This window comes from Dermacentor albipictus, chromosome 5, assembly GCF_038994185.2.
Source record: "Dermacentor albipictus isolate Rhodes 1998 colony chromosome 5, USDA_Dalb.pri_finalv2, whole genome shotgun sequence".
Classification (NCBI taxonomy): Eukaryota; Metazoa; Arthropoda; class Arachnida; order Ixodida; family Ixodidae; genus Dermacentor; species Dermacentor albipictus.
In genome coordinates, this window is record NC_091825.1 from 2,224,931 (window position 1) to 2,242,900 (window position 17,970).

The 17,970-nt window shown below is 44.9% G+C and overlaps 1 protein-coding gene across 2 annotated transcripts in view; it reads right to left on the reverse strand.

The window, feature by feature from the left end:
• The window catches only part of LOC135912382 (protein 5NUC-like), a 916,167-nt gene extending 900,468 nt beyond the window's left edge, over positions 1 to 15,699 (reverse strand). The window contains exon 1 of one of the 2 annotated variants that reach the window (XM_070538191.1): positions 15,438 to 15,699. In XM_070538191.1, coding sequence (XP_070394292.1) covers positions 15,438 to 15,629 — 192 coding nt within the window. In that variant the 5' untranslated portion in view covers positions 15,630 to 15,699. The remainder of the gene's footprint in view (positions 1 to 15,437) is intronic. The other variant, XM_070538192.1, reaches the window with a different exon arrangement.
• Positions 15,700 to 17,970: the final 2,271 nt, after the last annotated feature.

Below are 17,970 nucleotides of genomic sequence, written 5' to 3' on the forward strand. Positions count from 1 at the left end.
TTTGTCATCTGTGTTGCATACGAAGCCGGCTTTGTCGTTTGCATTCCCGGCCAGCAAGCTGTGCGCACCTCAGAGAAAAGTCGGTGCTGACAAAATTTCAAAAAAGAATTTCTCGCATTTAAAAATGCCTTTTTTAACTTCACACATGCATAGCAGACATGTAGAGCTATCCAATAATGTATCACATTTTTTCGCCTACTACGAAGGCTGTTTTTTCCTTGAACATGAAGCTTCTTGCAAAAGATTAAAATTTTTTTTTTACAGGCGATCAGCTGAACCTTCAGAGCTTCATATATTTTTCTGCTATACTATGTCACCTGGGCTACCATTCTGTATTTAATTTCTGTCCTGTGAATTTTTTCTGATGAAAAAAAAAACTAACGGATTGCAATTTGACTCATTTTTGCCGGTGCCAAAAGCAATTGAAGTATTCAAATATTTGAAAAATTGGCTATTTTGGCAGTTTCATCACTTCACTGTATTTCCACGCACACCATGAAGGCCTTGATCAATACAATGTGCATTTGAAAAAAAAAGTATTTGAAGCATTTGAAAAAAAAATGAAAAGCTAGAGGACATTTGATGTCCTCTAGCTCAGCTGAAGAGGAAAACTAAACTGTCACCTAAAATGCTACAAAATATCTGGCAAACATAAATAAAAGTGGGTAACGAGCTTCGAACTCTAGTAAACATATGGCAATGTTTCAGATATATGTGCGGTGTCAAAAAAATGCTTGTCAATTCGGCATGGAATCGCGTACCTGCAAGTGCATCTGTGCCATTTTTAGAGTTCAGTAAAAACGGCATTTTACATAACTTTGTAAAAATGGTTTATTGCTATCTAAAATACATGAGTAAAATTAATAGGTATAAGTCGGCTTAAATTTAATATGCAACGAAACATCTCCAGTAATGGCGATGATGTGCCTTTCATGTTTACATAAAACCATATCTTCTGAATTCTTTCGTTATTTTTTGTGGCAGCGAATAAAATTGAAATGGAACTCGCACAAGGAGCAACTTTGCTGTATTCCAGCACATCTCTAATAGCTGTCTTTGTTTCATATGAATATCTGAAGCAGTTAATATGAATAAGTCGCTTGATATGGAATTACCTGTGCAGGAACGTTATCATGGCAGAAAACACAACTGGATCATGCAACAGCAATGCAGCATAATAAACTGCTCCCATAAGCATCACTTATTGTGATTGCCATGTTTCAAAAGTATGTAAGGTTTACTGAAATTGGCGCACACCATTCAACCAACATATAAGGATTGTACAGTGATCCTTTTTCAGTTTTACAGATATTTAAGTTGTCTGCCAGGTAGCGTAATTCTTGTTCTTGAGCTGGATTATTCAGAGGTGGACATTACTAGCACAAGAAATGAAAACATTAAACTGATTGTCATAAATTTATTAATTCACTTATAACATCACAGCACATATTTCAGTTTGCAAATTGTAGCCAGTGAGTTTTCAAGACATTCACTTGAAATTAATTTCCAAGATGACACCAGTTTCGAAATTTTTCCATAAATGTGAGAGAAATACATGGGCATTCCGGTTACTTTTGTGCTTCGATGCATAACAGTGCGTTTTGTTAAAAAAAAGTAAGTGCTACAGCAGTGCATTTCTACAGCCAGTTTGATGGCATGTGTCTCGTTGCTAGCGTCATTCTGGAAATTCATTCTAAGTGCATACACCTTGTAAAATTACCGGCTACAATTCGTAAAAACTTTATTAGGAACTGAGTTTTTGTTAATCAGCTGACTATGGTGTCTTGTTTCTCATGCAAGTAATGTTTTGCACTCTGTATCTAGAATTATGTTAGCTGCAACAGTCAGTCTTCAATAAGTTCCATGAAACTTAAAGATAACCACCCTGCATATCAGGTCTCAGTTGAGTGCTGTGGGCACAAGCAAATTGTGCCATGGTTATAGTACCACTGGCTACCTAATAGAGAAAGCAAGTACCTTTTTTGAGTGTTCTTATTTACAGTCATGTCAGTCCGCTTGTACATTTTTTTATTTAGGCATTTATTTTTTAAAATTTATTTCTTTTGGTAAATGTGTTTTACTTGAGAGCCACACTGACTACATCTTCAGTATTCAATTTTGTTATGGTGTCAAGCTGCAGGAAGTTTGTACTGTGCGATAGTTTTTAAGAAGTTTCTGATCTCAAACTACAAATGGTTGTACATTTACACAGATGTGTGGTTACAAATAAACAGTTCACCTAGAAAAATGGTTTTTGTCTGCATCAGTTCAACACTCTTGATTTTTCAGAGGACCATTCACTCTGACAATTGAAAAAAGTGGCATAACAGTACTGCTAGCAGTTTTACAATATGGTTTATTACAGGCAATCTAGGAGCATGCTTTTGAGCCCAGGGTGACAGAGGCCTGCGGTACAAAATGCCTGTATTTAAATTTTATCCCTATCCTCTCATAGCAGACATACCACCGTGACATCAAAGGTAATTATATGCAACATAGCTCAGCAGTATTTTAAGGTAAGTGCAGGTTTAAACTGCTAAATACCCAGTGGGGCATAAAGGGCTTTCAACGTAATTTGTGTTGATGTTCAACAGATCTGCAACAATTCTTCCATGGGGTTTCAATATTGACGAACTACACATTTCAACAATACCTCCATGGGCTTTCAATTTTGAGCTTCAACAATGCTTCAATGGGCTTTCAACATTGACAAACAACACATTTCAACAATACCCCAATGGGTTTTCAATTTTGAGCTTCAACAATGCTTCAATGGGCTTTCAACATTGACAAAGAACACATTTCAACAATACCCCAATGGGCTTTCAACATTGACAAACAACACATCTTCAACACTGTTTCAATGGGCTTTCAAGAGTGAAATACACCATCGTTTCAACGATATGCCAATGATCTTTCAAATTGAGAGGCCACAATGAAGTTTCGACAAAATGTCGCGGGCCAATTATCAACACTTGTCAACAATTTCCTCAATGATGTTTCAACAATTCCCCAATGATCTTTCAAGGTCATTTGTTGACGTTGACCAATGATATTTCAATAACCTTTCAACAATTTTTTTTGTAAGGGATTGCACACTCCCTAATGATGCGCATAAGATTGTCGTTCATTGCTTCAGCACTAAGGTCCCCTTCCTGAGTTAAAGCTGAATACCTGTTCGGTAGCTTGAACCGGAATTCCTTGATTCTTCCGTTCCCTCCTCAAGTCTAGGCTCATTCGAGTTCTTGCCATCCTAGGCTCACTGCAGTGCACCTTTCCGAGCACGTCCACATCTCGTATGATGCCAGGGTTAGCGCAGAGTATAAAGTCCATTTCATTTCTTGTCTTGCCATCCGGGCTCCTCCACGCACGCTTTCGGGTATCCCGCTTGCGGAAGAAGGTACTCATCATCCGCATATAATTCTGTTCTGCAAAGTCTACTAATAACTCTCCCCTGCTATTCCTAGAGCCTATGCCATATTCCCTACTGACTTGTCTGCAGCCTGCTTCTTGGCTACCCTGGCATTGAATTCGCCCATCAGTATAGTGTATTTTGCTTTGACTTTACCTATCGCCGATTCCACGTCTTCACAGAAGCTTCCGACTTCCTGGTCTACATGGCTATATGCAGGGGCGTAGAGCTGTAAGACCTTCAATTTGTACCTCTTATTAAGTTTCACAACAAGACCTGCCACCCTCTAGTAAATGCAATAGAATCCCTGTATGTTACCGGCTATATCGTTAAAACCAGGAATCCCACTCCTCGTTCTCCTCTCTCCGATAAGCCCCGGAAGCACAACACGGGCTCGCTTTTTAGCACTGTATATCTTCTTTTGTCCTTGACTGAGCCCTATTATATCCGATTTACTGCACTTTTATTCCTCCAATAGCACTGCTAGACTCATCATACCTTGCTGGTGAAGCAGCGCACTGACACGGACACAGTGAAGACAAACAGGAAAAGACGACACTCGCTGCGCACGCAACTATTTTTCAACTATTTTCGAAAATAGTTGCGAGTGCAGCGAGTGTCGTCTTTTCCTGTTTGTTTTCACTGGGTCCGTGTCAGTGCGCTGCATCACCAGCAAGGTACGATAATCACTCACCAACTAGCCCAACTTTCCACTTTACTGAACTACTAGACTCGCCTCACTAGATAACGTTCTAGCGTTAAACGTTGCCAGGTTCAGATTTCAATTTCGTCCTGTTCAGACCCAAGGATTCTTAGCACCCTCTGCTGTGTCACAGGACTGACCGCCACCGTAGTTAGTTGCTTCGGATCTGCTGGGGACGGAGGGCCGGTGTTTGATTGTTGTATTCATTTAGGAGGTTGCAGCCAAGTACTGCACGAGGTTGGCCAATCCCGGTCTGGCGAGGGAGTGCGTTACCGGTGCTGGTCACCAGGGTCAAGCCGCACTCCAGGCCTGTTTGTGCAATTGTATCATCCCGCCGATTTTATTCTTTTGTTAAGGTGGTAGAAAATGGCGTGGTACCCGGATTCGAAGCATGGTCCTTGTGCGCGCGTGGCGTGCAAGAGCTTATATATATATATATATATATATATATATATATATATATATATATATATATATATATATATATATATATATTGACATGTGTACTTATCTTTATCGGGCAATCACGTTTTGCCGCCTAACAAATGTAATCGTACAGCGCGGGACGCGCCTGCATGTATCCGAAGTTTCTGGAAAGTTATCGATGCTTCTATGCGCTGTCTGTTGTCGCCGAACCTTATGTTATCTGATTTTGTCACCTGATGCGAATGGTTTAGAACTTTGTGGAAGGCACGTGGGTCCGAACGATTAGTCTGGAACATTCGACGACTGCTCTATAAAAGCCGACGCGCTTGACCCGCTGATCAGATTTTCGACGATCGCCGACCATGTTCGCCGCTATCGTTGTGCTATAAGTGTAGCCTGTTTTCGTGGGCACAGGTTCGCCCAATAAAAGTTAGTTTTGTGTTTCACAGTATTTGCTACTGTGTTCTTCAACGTCACCACCACGTGACATCTGGTGGAGGTGCTTTTCGTTCATGTACCGGACGCACCCGACAAGCCGTGGTCCAAGCCCGGACCGCAAAGAGACCACCAACGTAGTCCCCGAGCATCGAGCAAGCCACCGTCTTCAACAGCTCCGGAGCATGGACTTCTACCTGAGAAGACCAAGATTGTGGCCAAGGCAACCCCAATGGCAACCCCAGCGTCCCCCATCATGCTGCAGCAGCCCAGGGAATCTCCCACGTTCCGCGGATCAACATTCGAGGACCCGGAAACCTGGCTCGAAACGTATGAGAGGGTCGCTACGTTTAACAGTTGGGACAGTGACGACAAGCTGCGGCATGTCTATTTCGCACTGGAAGATGCCGCCAGGACCTGGTTCGAGAATCGAGAAGCCACCTTAATGACGTGCGACCTGTTCCGAAGCGGCTTCTTGCAAGCGTTTACAGCGTCGTGCGAAAAGAGCGAGCCCAAGCACTACTAGAAACAGGAGTGCAGCTGCCAAACGAGACGATCGCGATCTTCACGGAGGAGATGGCCCGTCTTTTCCGGCACGCCGACCCGGAAATGTCAGAGGAGAAAAAAGTCCGCTTCCTGATGCGGGGCGCCAAGCAAGAACCTCTCCGCGACTCTCCCACCCTCTTTAATCATTGCATGACAGCGCTATCAAGGCAGCTATCCACAATCCTTGACCTTCACCACACTTTCTACGCCGACGATATTACCCTATGGTGCGAAACCGGATCTCCAGGGAACGTCGAAACGACCCTCCAGAAAGGCGTCGAGACCATAGTTAACCACTTACATAAAGCCGGACTCGAACCTTCAGCAGAAAAGTCGGAACTTCTCCTCATGAATCGAAGACATTACCAAAAGAAAACAAACGACCTGATAAAACTCACCTTATTAGGCAAGCAGATTCCAAAAGTTACATCGTGCCGAATACTCGGCTTTATCATAAATCACAACAACAATGCTAATTCTAACGTTATACAATATCAAAAAGACTGCCGAAATCTCACGCACCTAATGCGAAGAATCATTAGCAAAAAACACGGACTGAGAGAAGAACAAGCAACACAGCTCGTGACTGCGCTCGTGTATAGTAGGCTTCTGTACACCGCCCCATTCCTAACACTGACACAAACACAAACACGAAAACTCGAATCTTCACTCAACACCCTTCATAAGGCCGCCCTAGGCCTACCGATATACATCTCAAATGAGCGCCTTCAAGAAACGGGCCTCTTTCACACTTTTGCAGAACTAACACACCAACACCGAGACAGACAAGTAGCGCGATTGTCTTGTACGGAGCAAGGATGCGACATCTTGAAACGAGCAGGAAACGCCCCTATCTAGTTGACACCAGTTAACCAAAGCCCTCCGCTACCACGCAACATTGCATTTGCAAACATACCAAAAAATATGACGCCACACCTACATGACGGTCGACGTCAAGCGCAAGCAAAACATCACCAGATAGACAGGAAATGCATCACGATATACACGGACGCCACACGCTCTGACAGGGGATCATACGCGTATGCAATATATACACCTGGACAGAGAGCACCGATCATCCAAACAGCTGGGCCATTTTCCAACCCTCCCAACATAGCCACTCTGGGGACTCACGCGATAATATATGTCATTCAAGAAGCCTCTCTACTAACTAAGCACCATTCCAGTAACATCAACCTTTATACCGACTCCAGCAAAGCCATTCGCAACATACAACAACGACTGTTGGAAACACACCTACATGACATCTTAACAGAATCCTGTAACCGCAAACCGAACATTACAATCACCCTGCGTTGGGTGCCTGGTCATACTGGGATCGAGGGAAATGAGTTTTTTCATCAACGTGCCCGCGAAATTAACCTCCGGGCGCCCTCGATTCCCTGGCCAAATACAACGACAGTGGAAGACGCTGCCACGTCGCAAAACGCAAATAGCTGAACACTACAAAAACATCAAAGAAAACCGCACTATTTTGCCCCAACCTCACTCCTCACTCCACACGGAACACGCACATGTCCTTCGCAAAGTTCAAACGAACACTCTTCTCACGCCACTAATGCTCTACAACTTCGGTTGGCGTAGCACAGCTCACTTCCCCAACTGTCCGGAGATAAGGGCAGGTGCAGAACACATTCTGTACTCATGTAACACTGCCATTACCTCTCCTCATTTTCCTTACCCTTCCCCTCCTTCCTGGAGTGCTTGGCTTCACTCCGACTCGGAAGATGAACAACGAGCCTTAGCGGGGCAGGCGCTCTACTTCACTGGGCCTTAGTGTTGGCATTAAATAAAGTTTTTTTTTCCTTCTTTGCCTCCGCGACCACGCCAGGGCCCTGCAACGACGCAATTCCGTCGTCCGCCGCCGCCGCCGCCAGCATGCCCACCCGTCCCCCAGCGCACCTACACGAGGAAGACGGACGTTTGGCGAGCCCCCGAACAGCGCCCGCTCTGCTATCACTGCGGAGAAGCCGGTCATGTGTATCGCCGATGCCCAAACCGGGAGATGGGACTGCGAGGTTTCGCCGTCAACGCTCCGCGCCCGCAGCAAGGTGAACGCCCTCGCGATATCGCCGACTACCTCGCTGCTGCTCAGTGAAGCTCTCGACGACCGTTGCGTTCGCCATCACCAGGCCGCTACCTCTCGCCGCAGCGCCGACCATACACTGGCTCAGCCTGGGGCCGGTCAGCGAGCCCATATCCGGAAAACTAAAAGCAGCAACCGATGGAGGTGCGGTTGCTGTTCGTCGAACTGACGAATCCTTCGCCGCCCACGAAGACGACGAAGAAACCATCTCGACGACCTAATGATGACACGCCGCCGTCCCGACGAAGTCAGTAAGGCAAGACTACCCCGAGGCAAGACGGCTTGACGATGCGACGTTCCAGCTTCAATTCAACACGACGCAGCCGTGATCCGACGCCAAGACCCAACTGCAACGCCAGACAAAGAACCACCGACCTCAACGTGCTACTCGACGGCCTTGCAGTTACCGCCTTAATGGATACAGGGGCAGATTAGTCCGTAATGAGTGGACACATCGCCGCCCAGTTGAAGAAAGTTAAGACTGCATGGGAGGTCCCCCAAATTCGGACCGCTGGAGGACACCTCATTTCGCCGACTGGAATCTGCACGGCAAGAATAACCGTTCATGACCGGACTTACCTTGCCACCTTCGTTATCCTCTAACAGTGTTCACGAGACGTCATTCTCGGCATGGACTTCCTGAACCAACACGGCGTAATCATAGACCTGAAGTCAAGATAGATAACGCTGTCGGAAGATCAAGCGATACCGCCGGATCGATTAGCACTTCGACGAGTACGCAGATACAGAAATCCATACCGACGCCAGTAGCCTAGGCCTCGGTGCCGTTCTAGTCCAGAGAAGAAACGGAGTCGAACAGGCGATAGCTTACGCTAGCCGGTCGCTGTCAAAAGCGGAAGGCAACTATTCTAGGACCGAAAAGGAATGCCTCGCCATCGTTTGGCCTACAGCTAAATTTCGCCCTTATCGTTATGGCAGGCTATTCAAAGTCGTCAGTGACCATCACGCGTTGTGTTGGCTAGCGAATATAAAGGATCCTTCAGGACGACTGGCGCGGTGGAGCCTCAGACTCCAAGAATACGACATCACTGAAACCTACAAGTCCGGACGAAAACACTCCGATGCCGATAGCCTATCACGCGCACCCATTTACCCGCCGCCGCAAGATGACGAGAATGACAACGCGTTCCTTGGAATAATAAGCGCGGAAGACTTCGCTGAAAAGCAACGGGCCGACCCGGAGCTAAAAGGCCTCGTCGAATATTTGGAATGGCACACCGACGTTGTCCCCAGGGCATTTAAGCGCGGATCATCTTCCTTCACGCTTCAAAGCAATCTACTCGAAGTCCTCATTACCGACAGAGGAACGGCCTTTACAGCGGAGCTCACCCAAGCCATACCGAAATACAGTCAAACAAGGCACAGGAGGACAACGGCCTACCATCCGCAGACGAATGGTCTTACGGAGCGGCTGAATAAGACCCTCGCCGACATGCTAGCGATGTACGTCGACGTCGAACACAAGACCTGGGATGCCATCCTGCCGTACGTAACATTCGCTTACAACACGGCGGTGCAACAAACAACACAGATCACGCCGTTAAAGCTGGTTCTGCGCGCCGTTTAAGCGCGCTGAAGAAGCCCGACAGCTCGCCCGCCTACGGATCAAGACCCAGCAGCGTACCGACAGCCGACACTACAATCTCCGATGACGCTTCGTCGAGTACCAGCCCGGTGACCGTGTTTGGGTTTGGACTCCTATACGCCGACGAGGACTGAGCGACAAGCTTTTGCGTCGCTATTTCGGACCGTACAAAATCATCTGACGTATTGGCGCACTGGACTACGAGGTCGTGCCAGACGGCATTTCGCTATCACAGCGGCGCCGCTCACGACCTGAAATAGTCCACGTTGTGCAACTCAAGCCGTACTACCAGCGTTAATGAACTTTGGGGCTTCGCGTAACTTACCTTTCGACTTTGTTTCTTTTTTTGTTTTGTTACTTATGTTTAATAAGTGTCCTTTTGTGTTTCGCTCTCTTATATTTGTAGCATCGAGACGATGCTTTTTAAGAGGGGGGTATTGAAACGTGTACTTATCTTTATCGGGCAATCACGTTTTGCCGCCTAACAAATGTAATCGCACAGCGCGGGACGCGCCTGCATGTATCCGAAGTTTCTGGAAAGTTATCGATGCATCTATGCGCTGTCTGTTGTCGCCGAACCTTATGTTATCTGATTTTATCACCTGGTGCGAATGGTGTAGAACTTTGTGGAAGGCACGCGGGTCCAAACAATTAGTCAGGAACATTCGACGACTGCTCTATAAAAGTCGACGCGCTTGACCCGCTGATCAGATTTTCGACGATCGCCGACCATGTTCGCCGCTATCGTTGTGCTATAAGTGTAGCCTGTTTTCGTGGGCACAGGTTCGCCCAATAAAAGTTAGTTTTGTGTTTCACAGTATTTGCTACTGTGTTCTTCGACGTCACCACCGCATGACAATATATATATATATATATATGTATATATATATCTATATATGTGTGGGTCATTCCATCTCAAGTGTACTCGGTGTTTTATCGACCATCTGCGATTCTGCTGAAAAAAATCATACTGTTTTACCTCAAAGTGCGAAGTAATTTTCCAAGCGATTTTTCTTGAAAAAAAAATTTCTAATGCCCTGAGGACGCTTTGAAGATTGCGCACACAAGTGAAACTGTGCCAGATAGAAAAATTTCTACAAAGTTATTGCTTTGACCTGTTACTGCGAATATTTTTTGAAATAGTCGCCAGACGGTGCTCTTTCGTGACTATTGTCGTTTATTACTTTTTGTTTTAATTTACATAATTTTTAGCCGTAAGGAAAAGTCGACAATTGCCCCTTTTTAAATATTTTTTATAAAAGAAAGTAACGTTTCCACGAGGAATATATTGACAATAGGGGCTTGGTATGTGTGTATACTAGATGATAAAAATATTCGTATAAGAAATAAAGCCTAAGCTTTTGCTTAATGTCATGGTAAATATGAAAAAAATTACGTTCTGACTCAATTTGTGGCTTCATTTTCGCAATGTAGCGTTCCAAGTAAAAATAATGCATAGTCGGCATCGGATAGTATGCTTTGCTGTCTACCTATGTACAAAGATTCAAAAGATTAAATTTTGTTTTAAGCGAGAAAAAAATTTTTGAACTGCACCATCACAAGGTTGCGCGGAGCATCTCTTTGCTTCACCTTCACTGCATAGCACGTCGGCCGGTGTTTCAGTCTCGCTAATTTTACGCGCTTCTTCTTTTTCTTTTTGAAGACGAGGTCTTTTTTGGCGACTTCAGGTTGATTTGCTGTTCGTGGGGACTGAGTTTCTGGCCATTGTCATCTTGTAAGATTAGATAATTGCAGGCCTTCTAGTGCACGTAGGACAAGAAATAGGCGTCTGAGTTAAGCTTGGAACGAAAAAGATGCAGAAAGTTAGTGTGCTAATATATACGGAGAAGTTATAACGCGTAATTCTTAAAAAATACGGTGAAATAAATTCGATCAACATGCCACCAGTCACTAAAAACGCGCCAGAACAGGAACCAGAACTGTGGCTTTATTCAACGAACAGGCGATTTGTGGCGTTCTGCTAAACCTAAAACAACGAAAAAGGCCACTGGCCGGCTTGATACCTAGAATTTCTGCGAAGCGGCTTTAAATGTGCGGTTGGAACACGTATTCGTATCGTAAACGCGTCCCGCGATGCCACCCACCGAGGCTGGGAAAGCAACGTCAAGACGACGGGGGGAGCGTGCATTGCGAGCAGACGATAGGTGTGTCGTCTGTTACTGCTCCGCTTTATCCTAGGCAAAGCTACAGCTGTCACAGAAGCAAACCGGCGTTCATGTTTAAAGTTTCTTTCCGATGATCGAGGTGTGAAGAAAATGTATGAAGTCGACAGACTGGACGACAGTTTTGGTGCCTCTTCAGCTTCTGGGAATTCAGGTACATGGATTTGCGTAATAATTTATGGCACGTTTAAACTACACGATGTCTCTAGTTCATGTATTTCCTCTCCAGGACAAGGGGTGATTTTAACGCCATTGTGTTGCCGGATGCACATAAAAATTCTAGCCTTACATTCGTAGGAGGACGAAAAAACGGGGCCGTAAAGTTGAATTACGTTTCTTGCTCTTTTTGCGTGGCACAGGTGGCTTATAAAGCCACAGTTCTGGTTCCTGTTCTGGCGCGTTTTTAGTGACTGGTGGCATGTTGATCGAATTTATTTCACCGTATTTTTTAAGAATTACGCGTTATAACTTCTCCGTATATATTAGCACACTAACTTTCTGCATCTTTTTCGTTCCAAGCTTAACTCAGACGCCTATTTCTTGTCCTACGTGCACTAGAAGGCCTGCAATTATCTAATCTTACAAGATGACAATGGCCAGAAACTCAGTCCCCACGAACCGCAAATCAACCTGAAGTCGCCAAAAAAGACCTCGTCTTCAAAAAGAAAAAGAAGAAGCGCGTAAAATTAGGGAGACTGAAACACCGGCCGACGTGCTATGCAGTGAAGGCGAAGCAAAGAGATGCTCCGCGCAACCTTGTGATGGTGCAGTTCAAAAATTTTTTTCTCGCTTAAAACAAAATTTAATCTTTTGAATCTTTGTACATAGGTAGACAGCAAAGCATACTATCCGATGCCGACTATGCCATATTTTTACTTGGAACGCTACACTGCGAAAATGAAGCCACAAATTGAGTCAGAACGTAATTTTTTTCATATTTACCATGACATTAAGCAAAAGCTTAGGCTTTATTTCTTATACGAATATTTTGATCATCTAGTATACACAGATACCAAGCCCCTATTGTCAATATATTCCTCGTGGAAACGTTACTTTCTTTTATAAAAAATATTTAAAAAGGGGCAATTGTCGACTTTTCCTTACGGCTAAAAATTATGTAAATTAAAACAAAAAGTAATAAACGACAATAGTCACGAAAGAGCACCGTCTGGCGACTATTTCAAAAAATATTCGCAGCAACATAATAAGATGTGTGGTAATACATATACCACACATCTTCATCAGTTAGAAGTTTTGCAAAAGCAGGCATTACGATTAATTTCATTCCAATCGCATACATCTCCCTCTGCTCCAATATTCCGTTCCCTAAATGTTTTACCTTTACGCATGTTATTCAATCATAAGCTGTCGCTACTTATGTTTCGTCTTATAAATACCCAGTTTAATATTCCAGGTTTTAGTCGCTCTAGCCTCATCAATTATAACAACACAAGATTTTCAACTCAACTCAATCTTCTTCTTCCAAAAGCAAGAACTAACTATGGGAAATTTACCGTCGCGTTTTCAGGCGTTTCTGTTTGGAATTCTATACCATCTGACATGAAGACATCTACATTATTATCATTCAAACGTAGAACGAAGGAGCATTTCATGAACACTTTATCTGACGCGTAGCATAATTTAACAAACCTAGAATTAATTAGTATGTTGTTCACTTTACCATTACGCAATGTACTTGCCAATTACTGAGTTACTAAATTTTGCCTTAAATGATACTTCTCCTCGTTGTTAGCTTTACGTGCCATTTATCCTCGTTTTAATTGTTGCATGTTATTTTTAAGATTTCTTCAATTATTTTTTTTTCTTAACTCTGTGAATATACCTGTGATATTGTTAACCGATTTTTTTTTCTATCTCATCGTTTATTTCCAATGTAGAAACTGTATAGCAATATATCACATGACTCACTGTTTGCCTCGATCCTACTATCCCCTTTTCATGTTTTGTTAGGAGGTCCCCCCGACAGTTGTTACTTCGGGACCTCCGAATGTTGTACTTATACCCATCTTGTATTTCTTTTGTCAAATATTGATTGAAAGCAATAACTTTGTAGAAATTTTTCTATCTGGCACAGTTTCACTTGTATGCGCAATCTTCAAAGCGTCCTCAGGACATTAGAAAATTTTTTTTCAAGAAAAATCGCTTGAATAATTACTTCGCACTTTGAGGTAAAACAGTTTGATTTTTTTCAGCAGAATCGCAGATGGTCGATAAAACACCGAGTACACTTGAGATGGAATGACCCATATATATATATGTATATACAGCTTGGTATATCATGCATCAATATTTACATATACGCAAATGCCATATAGCTTTCTGTTGCACAGTACGTGCTACATAGAAGTGTATCGCACGTGCGTGAAAGAAGTCAGCGAATACACGCAACATTACCGCGCGACAGGACGCTCGAGGCAGTTTTCGTGTATTGGCTGGCTTCTTTCAGCTTTCGTCTTTGTGCCTTCTTTCAGTGTCCTCGTTTGCTTAGCACACAGTTTCATCATATATACAGTCATATCATAAGAAGCCAACCAACAATATCACAAGAACAGCATAGGAGATAGTGACTGCAGTTCTTAATTGGAAATAAAGAAATCACAAATAAATGAAAGGTAAAGTGGACGAAAAAACAAATGGCCGCTGGTTGGATACGAAGCCATGTCTTCGAATTATGTGTGCGATAATCTTACCGGTTGAATAACGTGGCACCGTTCTCCATCACACTTACCGTTGCGGTAGCTGAAGTAGTAAAAGCATCGCACGTGAAATGCGACGACGTGTGATTATATAACATTCAAAAAAGAAAAAAAAGACGAACGTTGCGCCATTTGTTTTTCCTGACGTTCCAGCCGGTGGACCGGGCTTCGTTAAAGTGAATTCCTTCCGACGAAAGCCGGCACTCCCGCCGAAACATCAGTAAAAACATATAAATTAACTTTCGTCTTTTTTTTCTTTGAATTTTATACTTTTAAGTCTGGCGGCGCGAAACTCTTCGTCTTGTATGCATAGAGAAAACGACAAACACCTAATGGTCCAAGGTCTACTCGGTACAGAATCATTGTGCGAGATCACAGTATAGCTAAAGAAACCCATCACTTTAAAAGCCGGCTGAAGACGTGATCCTGCGCTTGGCGTACATAGTCCAGTGGGTTCCTGGTATGGGTTTTTCGAACGCTTTGTCGCCCGTTTCGCACGCGCTCTCTGCGCAGAAACTTGTGCACTTTAGGTAGTTTATTGGAAAATGGGAAACTTGGCAACTTGTACTGATTGATGTTTCAAGCGTAGCGGAAAAAAATGCAATTTACGAATGACACCAAACTAGGAAACAATGCACAAAAGTTGTTCGAACTGCCTGTTTCTTGCGTCCTGTGCAGGCTCTGCATTTTAGGCAATTATTGTCTGAAGAGTGCGCTCATTTCGACTGCTCAAACAATAGCACTAAACAGGGCGACACTGAACAGACAGCAGAGACGGTGTGCTCGAGGCTTGATTGCTTTACGATGTGCGGGTGCGCCCGCTGCGCGTTGTTGCAAGAGCGTGGCTGGCCTGGCGGAGGAAGGCAGTTGCCGAGGCACGTGTTTCATTTTATTACGTCAGGGTCCCCCACCCCCCCATGCCCAGTTGTTTCCTTTCTCCATGCACACCTGGAAATCACGCCGAAAGAATGAGGTGACCTGTGTCGGCAGATCGCACTGTGCATTGCAAGTGCCATCAAGCTGCTCAAGGTATCAGTTTCTGCGCTGCTGCTTCTAGCACGTAAAAAAAAGTTGAAAGAAAGCATTCGGCTGCTGCATTGATTGCTGTTCTGAAAACACTACGGAGCTAGTGTGGCAGTAAGGCTGCCTTAATTATTAGCCCCCCCCCCCCTCCACCGCTCCCTCCCCACGACACACGCACCAGACATGCTCTTTCGTTCATTACGGCTAGTGTGACTGGGATTACGCGCTCCCGCTGCGGTGCCTGCATCTCGAACAGGCGCGTGGCGGAGAGTGGCTTACCAGCGTCTTCTGGCGCGCGATGCCGCCGACACACTGGTGTGCCTCGGAGGCCTGCTTCGTGCAGCGCGTGCCGGAGGGTGTCACCTGCTCGAAGCGTCCATGAACGTCGTTGGTGTGCAGCACTGTGGCTGAGAAGTGAGCTGCTAGAAGCGCCTGCGGCAGCAGCAGCAGGCATGCGGCCAAGGTGTTCATCACTCGTGGCTGTTTATCTCCACCGTCTTCGCAGCCCGGCGGCCCCAACGCGAATGGTCCTTGAATAGCGGGGAGGGTGATAACGGCGTGCCTGCGGCCCTCTAGAGTGGCTTCTTCCCCACTGCAGCGTTCACAGCGCAGTCTGCAGGCACCTGTGCGTGTTGACTGACCCACAAAGCTAAATAACGCCTGTTCGTGCATTAGAGATGGATACCACTAGTCGCTGTGCGTTCCCTTCCAGCATACGGACGTTGCAACGCTTTATAAACGAGGTCGCCAAACACTTGCTTGCAGAGAAAATCAACGACTTGACGAGAGCGCAAGGCATTCGTAGCGTTCATTCAGCGCACGGGAGTGGAAGCTCTGCATTTGTCGCTTGTCTGCTTGTTTCAGTAAAACAGTGCAGCAGGAACTCGCTGTTCGCTATCGAGTTCGCTCTCGCAGCAGAATGACGGCAGTCTGTGCGGAGCGTAATGAAAGAAAAGCTCAAGAGAACAGACGGGTGGACTAGTTGGTACTGCGTAACTTGAGGCAAAGTGCAAAAAAAAAAGCACGACGACAGCAGAAGTTTACGAAAGCACAGCGCTGTGTCTTCGTTCTTTTCTGTTGTCGTCGTGCTTTCTTGCGCTTTGCCGCAGGAATGAAAAGCATTGCATGCAGAATGATAAACACGTTGGGGAGGGAGGCATTGCGGCTTCGTACTAGTAAATAAATTGAACAAAAATAAATGCTTTCCAATCAGCCATGTTGACGTCAGTGCATGGCTCCCACTGCTAATGTGCGAGTCTCACTCATGTTCAGATATTATTAGGATTTATTTACCTGACGATGTGATGGTGTTAAGCAGGACTCAGCTGCAAAAAGGACAGTGTGTATTCTACTCCACGAAAGTGACAACAGTAAATTAATTTTATTATTTAAGATTGCAACAGCGATTATGGGGACACCAAGCGAATTTTAGTCATCGTCGTGGTCGTCGTCACCGTAAGGTTCCATATATATTAAGGTATATATATGCTATATGCCAAGCCATGCTCTTTCACATGCGGTACATGCTGGTCATTTTGCCTCACTATTCTATCACTAAACTTGCTCATACCGGTGCTTACATAACCTGACAAAATTTTTCATCAGTATTTTGAGAATAGCAGCCGACAAACAAATGTGAAACAAAACACCGACGGCGCATAACTTTAATTCAATGCTTTTATCTTGAATATAGAAAGTACAAAACAATAAAAGAGCTCAAACTTCAGAATGATGTAATTTTATTGGCGCGGCTGTGCACTAACTCCGGGATCGGCCCAGGAAAGAGGTTTGACAGATACCCCCTAGGGAAAAGTGATGATACAGCTGCTAAGAAAGACGTTGGCCTATATTAAATGTCACGTGGTAGTGAAGGTTAGGAAAACTAGCAAAACGTAAATGGTGAATCTAACTGTTTATTAGGCGAACCTGTGCCCAGAAAAAACCGGCTACATTCAACGCACAACGATAGCCGCTACAGAGACAGCGCTGGTCGAAAATCTGATCGGCGGGCCAAGCGCGTCGGCTTTTATACGTGAGTCATCGAAGGTTACAGAACAATGGCAGGCGCCTGCGTGTCTTCCAGAATGCACTGCGCAATTCACGTCGCGCATACATGCAATCAGATTACACAAAGTTCGGTGACAACAGATAGCGGATAGAACTATCGATAACATTCGAGAAACTTTAGATACACGCAGGCGCGTCCTGCGCTGAGCGATAACATTTCTTAGATGGTGAAACGCCGTCACCCGATGAAAGATACACAGGTACACGTGTCAATAAATAGAAATGAAATAGTCCAATGGTCAGAAACTACTCGTTCTTACTTAGTCGGATTGCGTTTATTTCAATTTATATGTGGACACTGCAACTCGGCCGTGACTAAGTCGACTGATATACCATTGTTCGTGCATGTCTTTTTGGCCTGCGCGCTCTTCACTGCAGCTGATCATCTACATCGCGTGGACCATGGCTCCTGCTCGCAGGAGTTTGCGTCCATTCATGCACCGTGTTCCCTTGCTTTGGAAAGCGAAGACGGCACATCCCGTCCGGATCCTGATATCTGGATGGTACCGCCGCTGTCGCACGTCTAAATCAGCTACGGCGCAACATTTGGGCACACGATGACGTCAATGTAGTCTGACGGCGGCACACGCCCACCGCTTACAGAAGGAACTTCACCGGCTTGTTTCTTCAGTGGACGCGGTAACTCGGCCGTGACTATGTCGACTGGCAAACCGTTGTTCGTGAACGTTAGTAAAAAAAAAATGTTTCCGTGGCAATTACTGCTGTTTGGTCGTGTTTCCGTGTC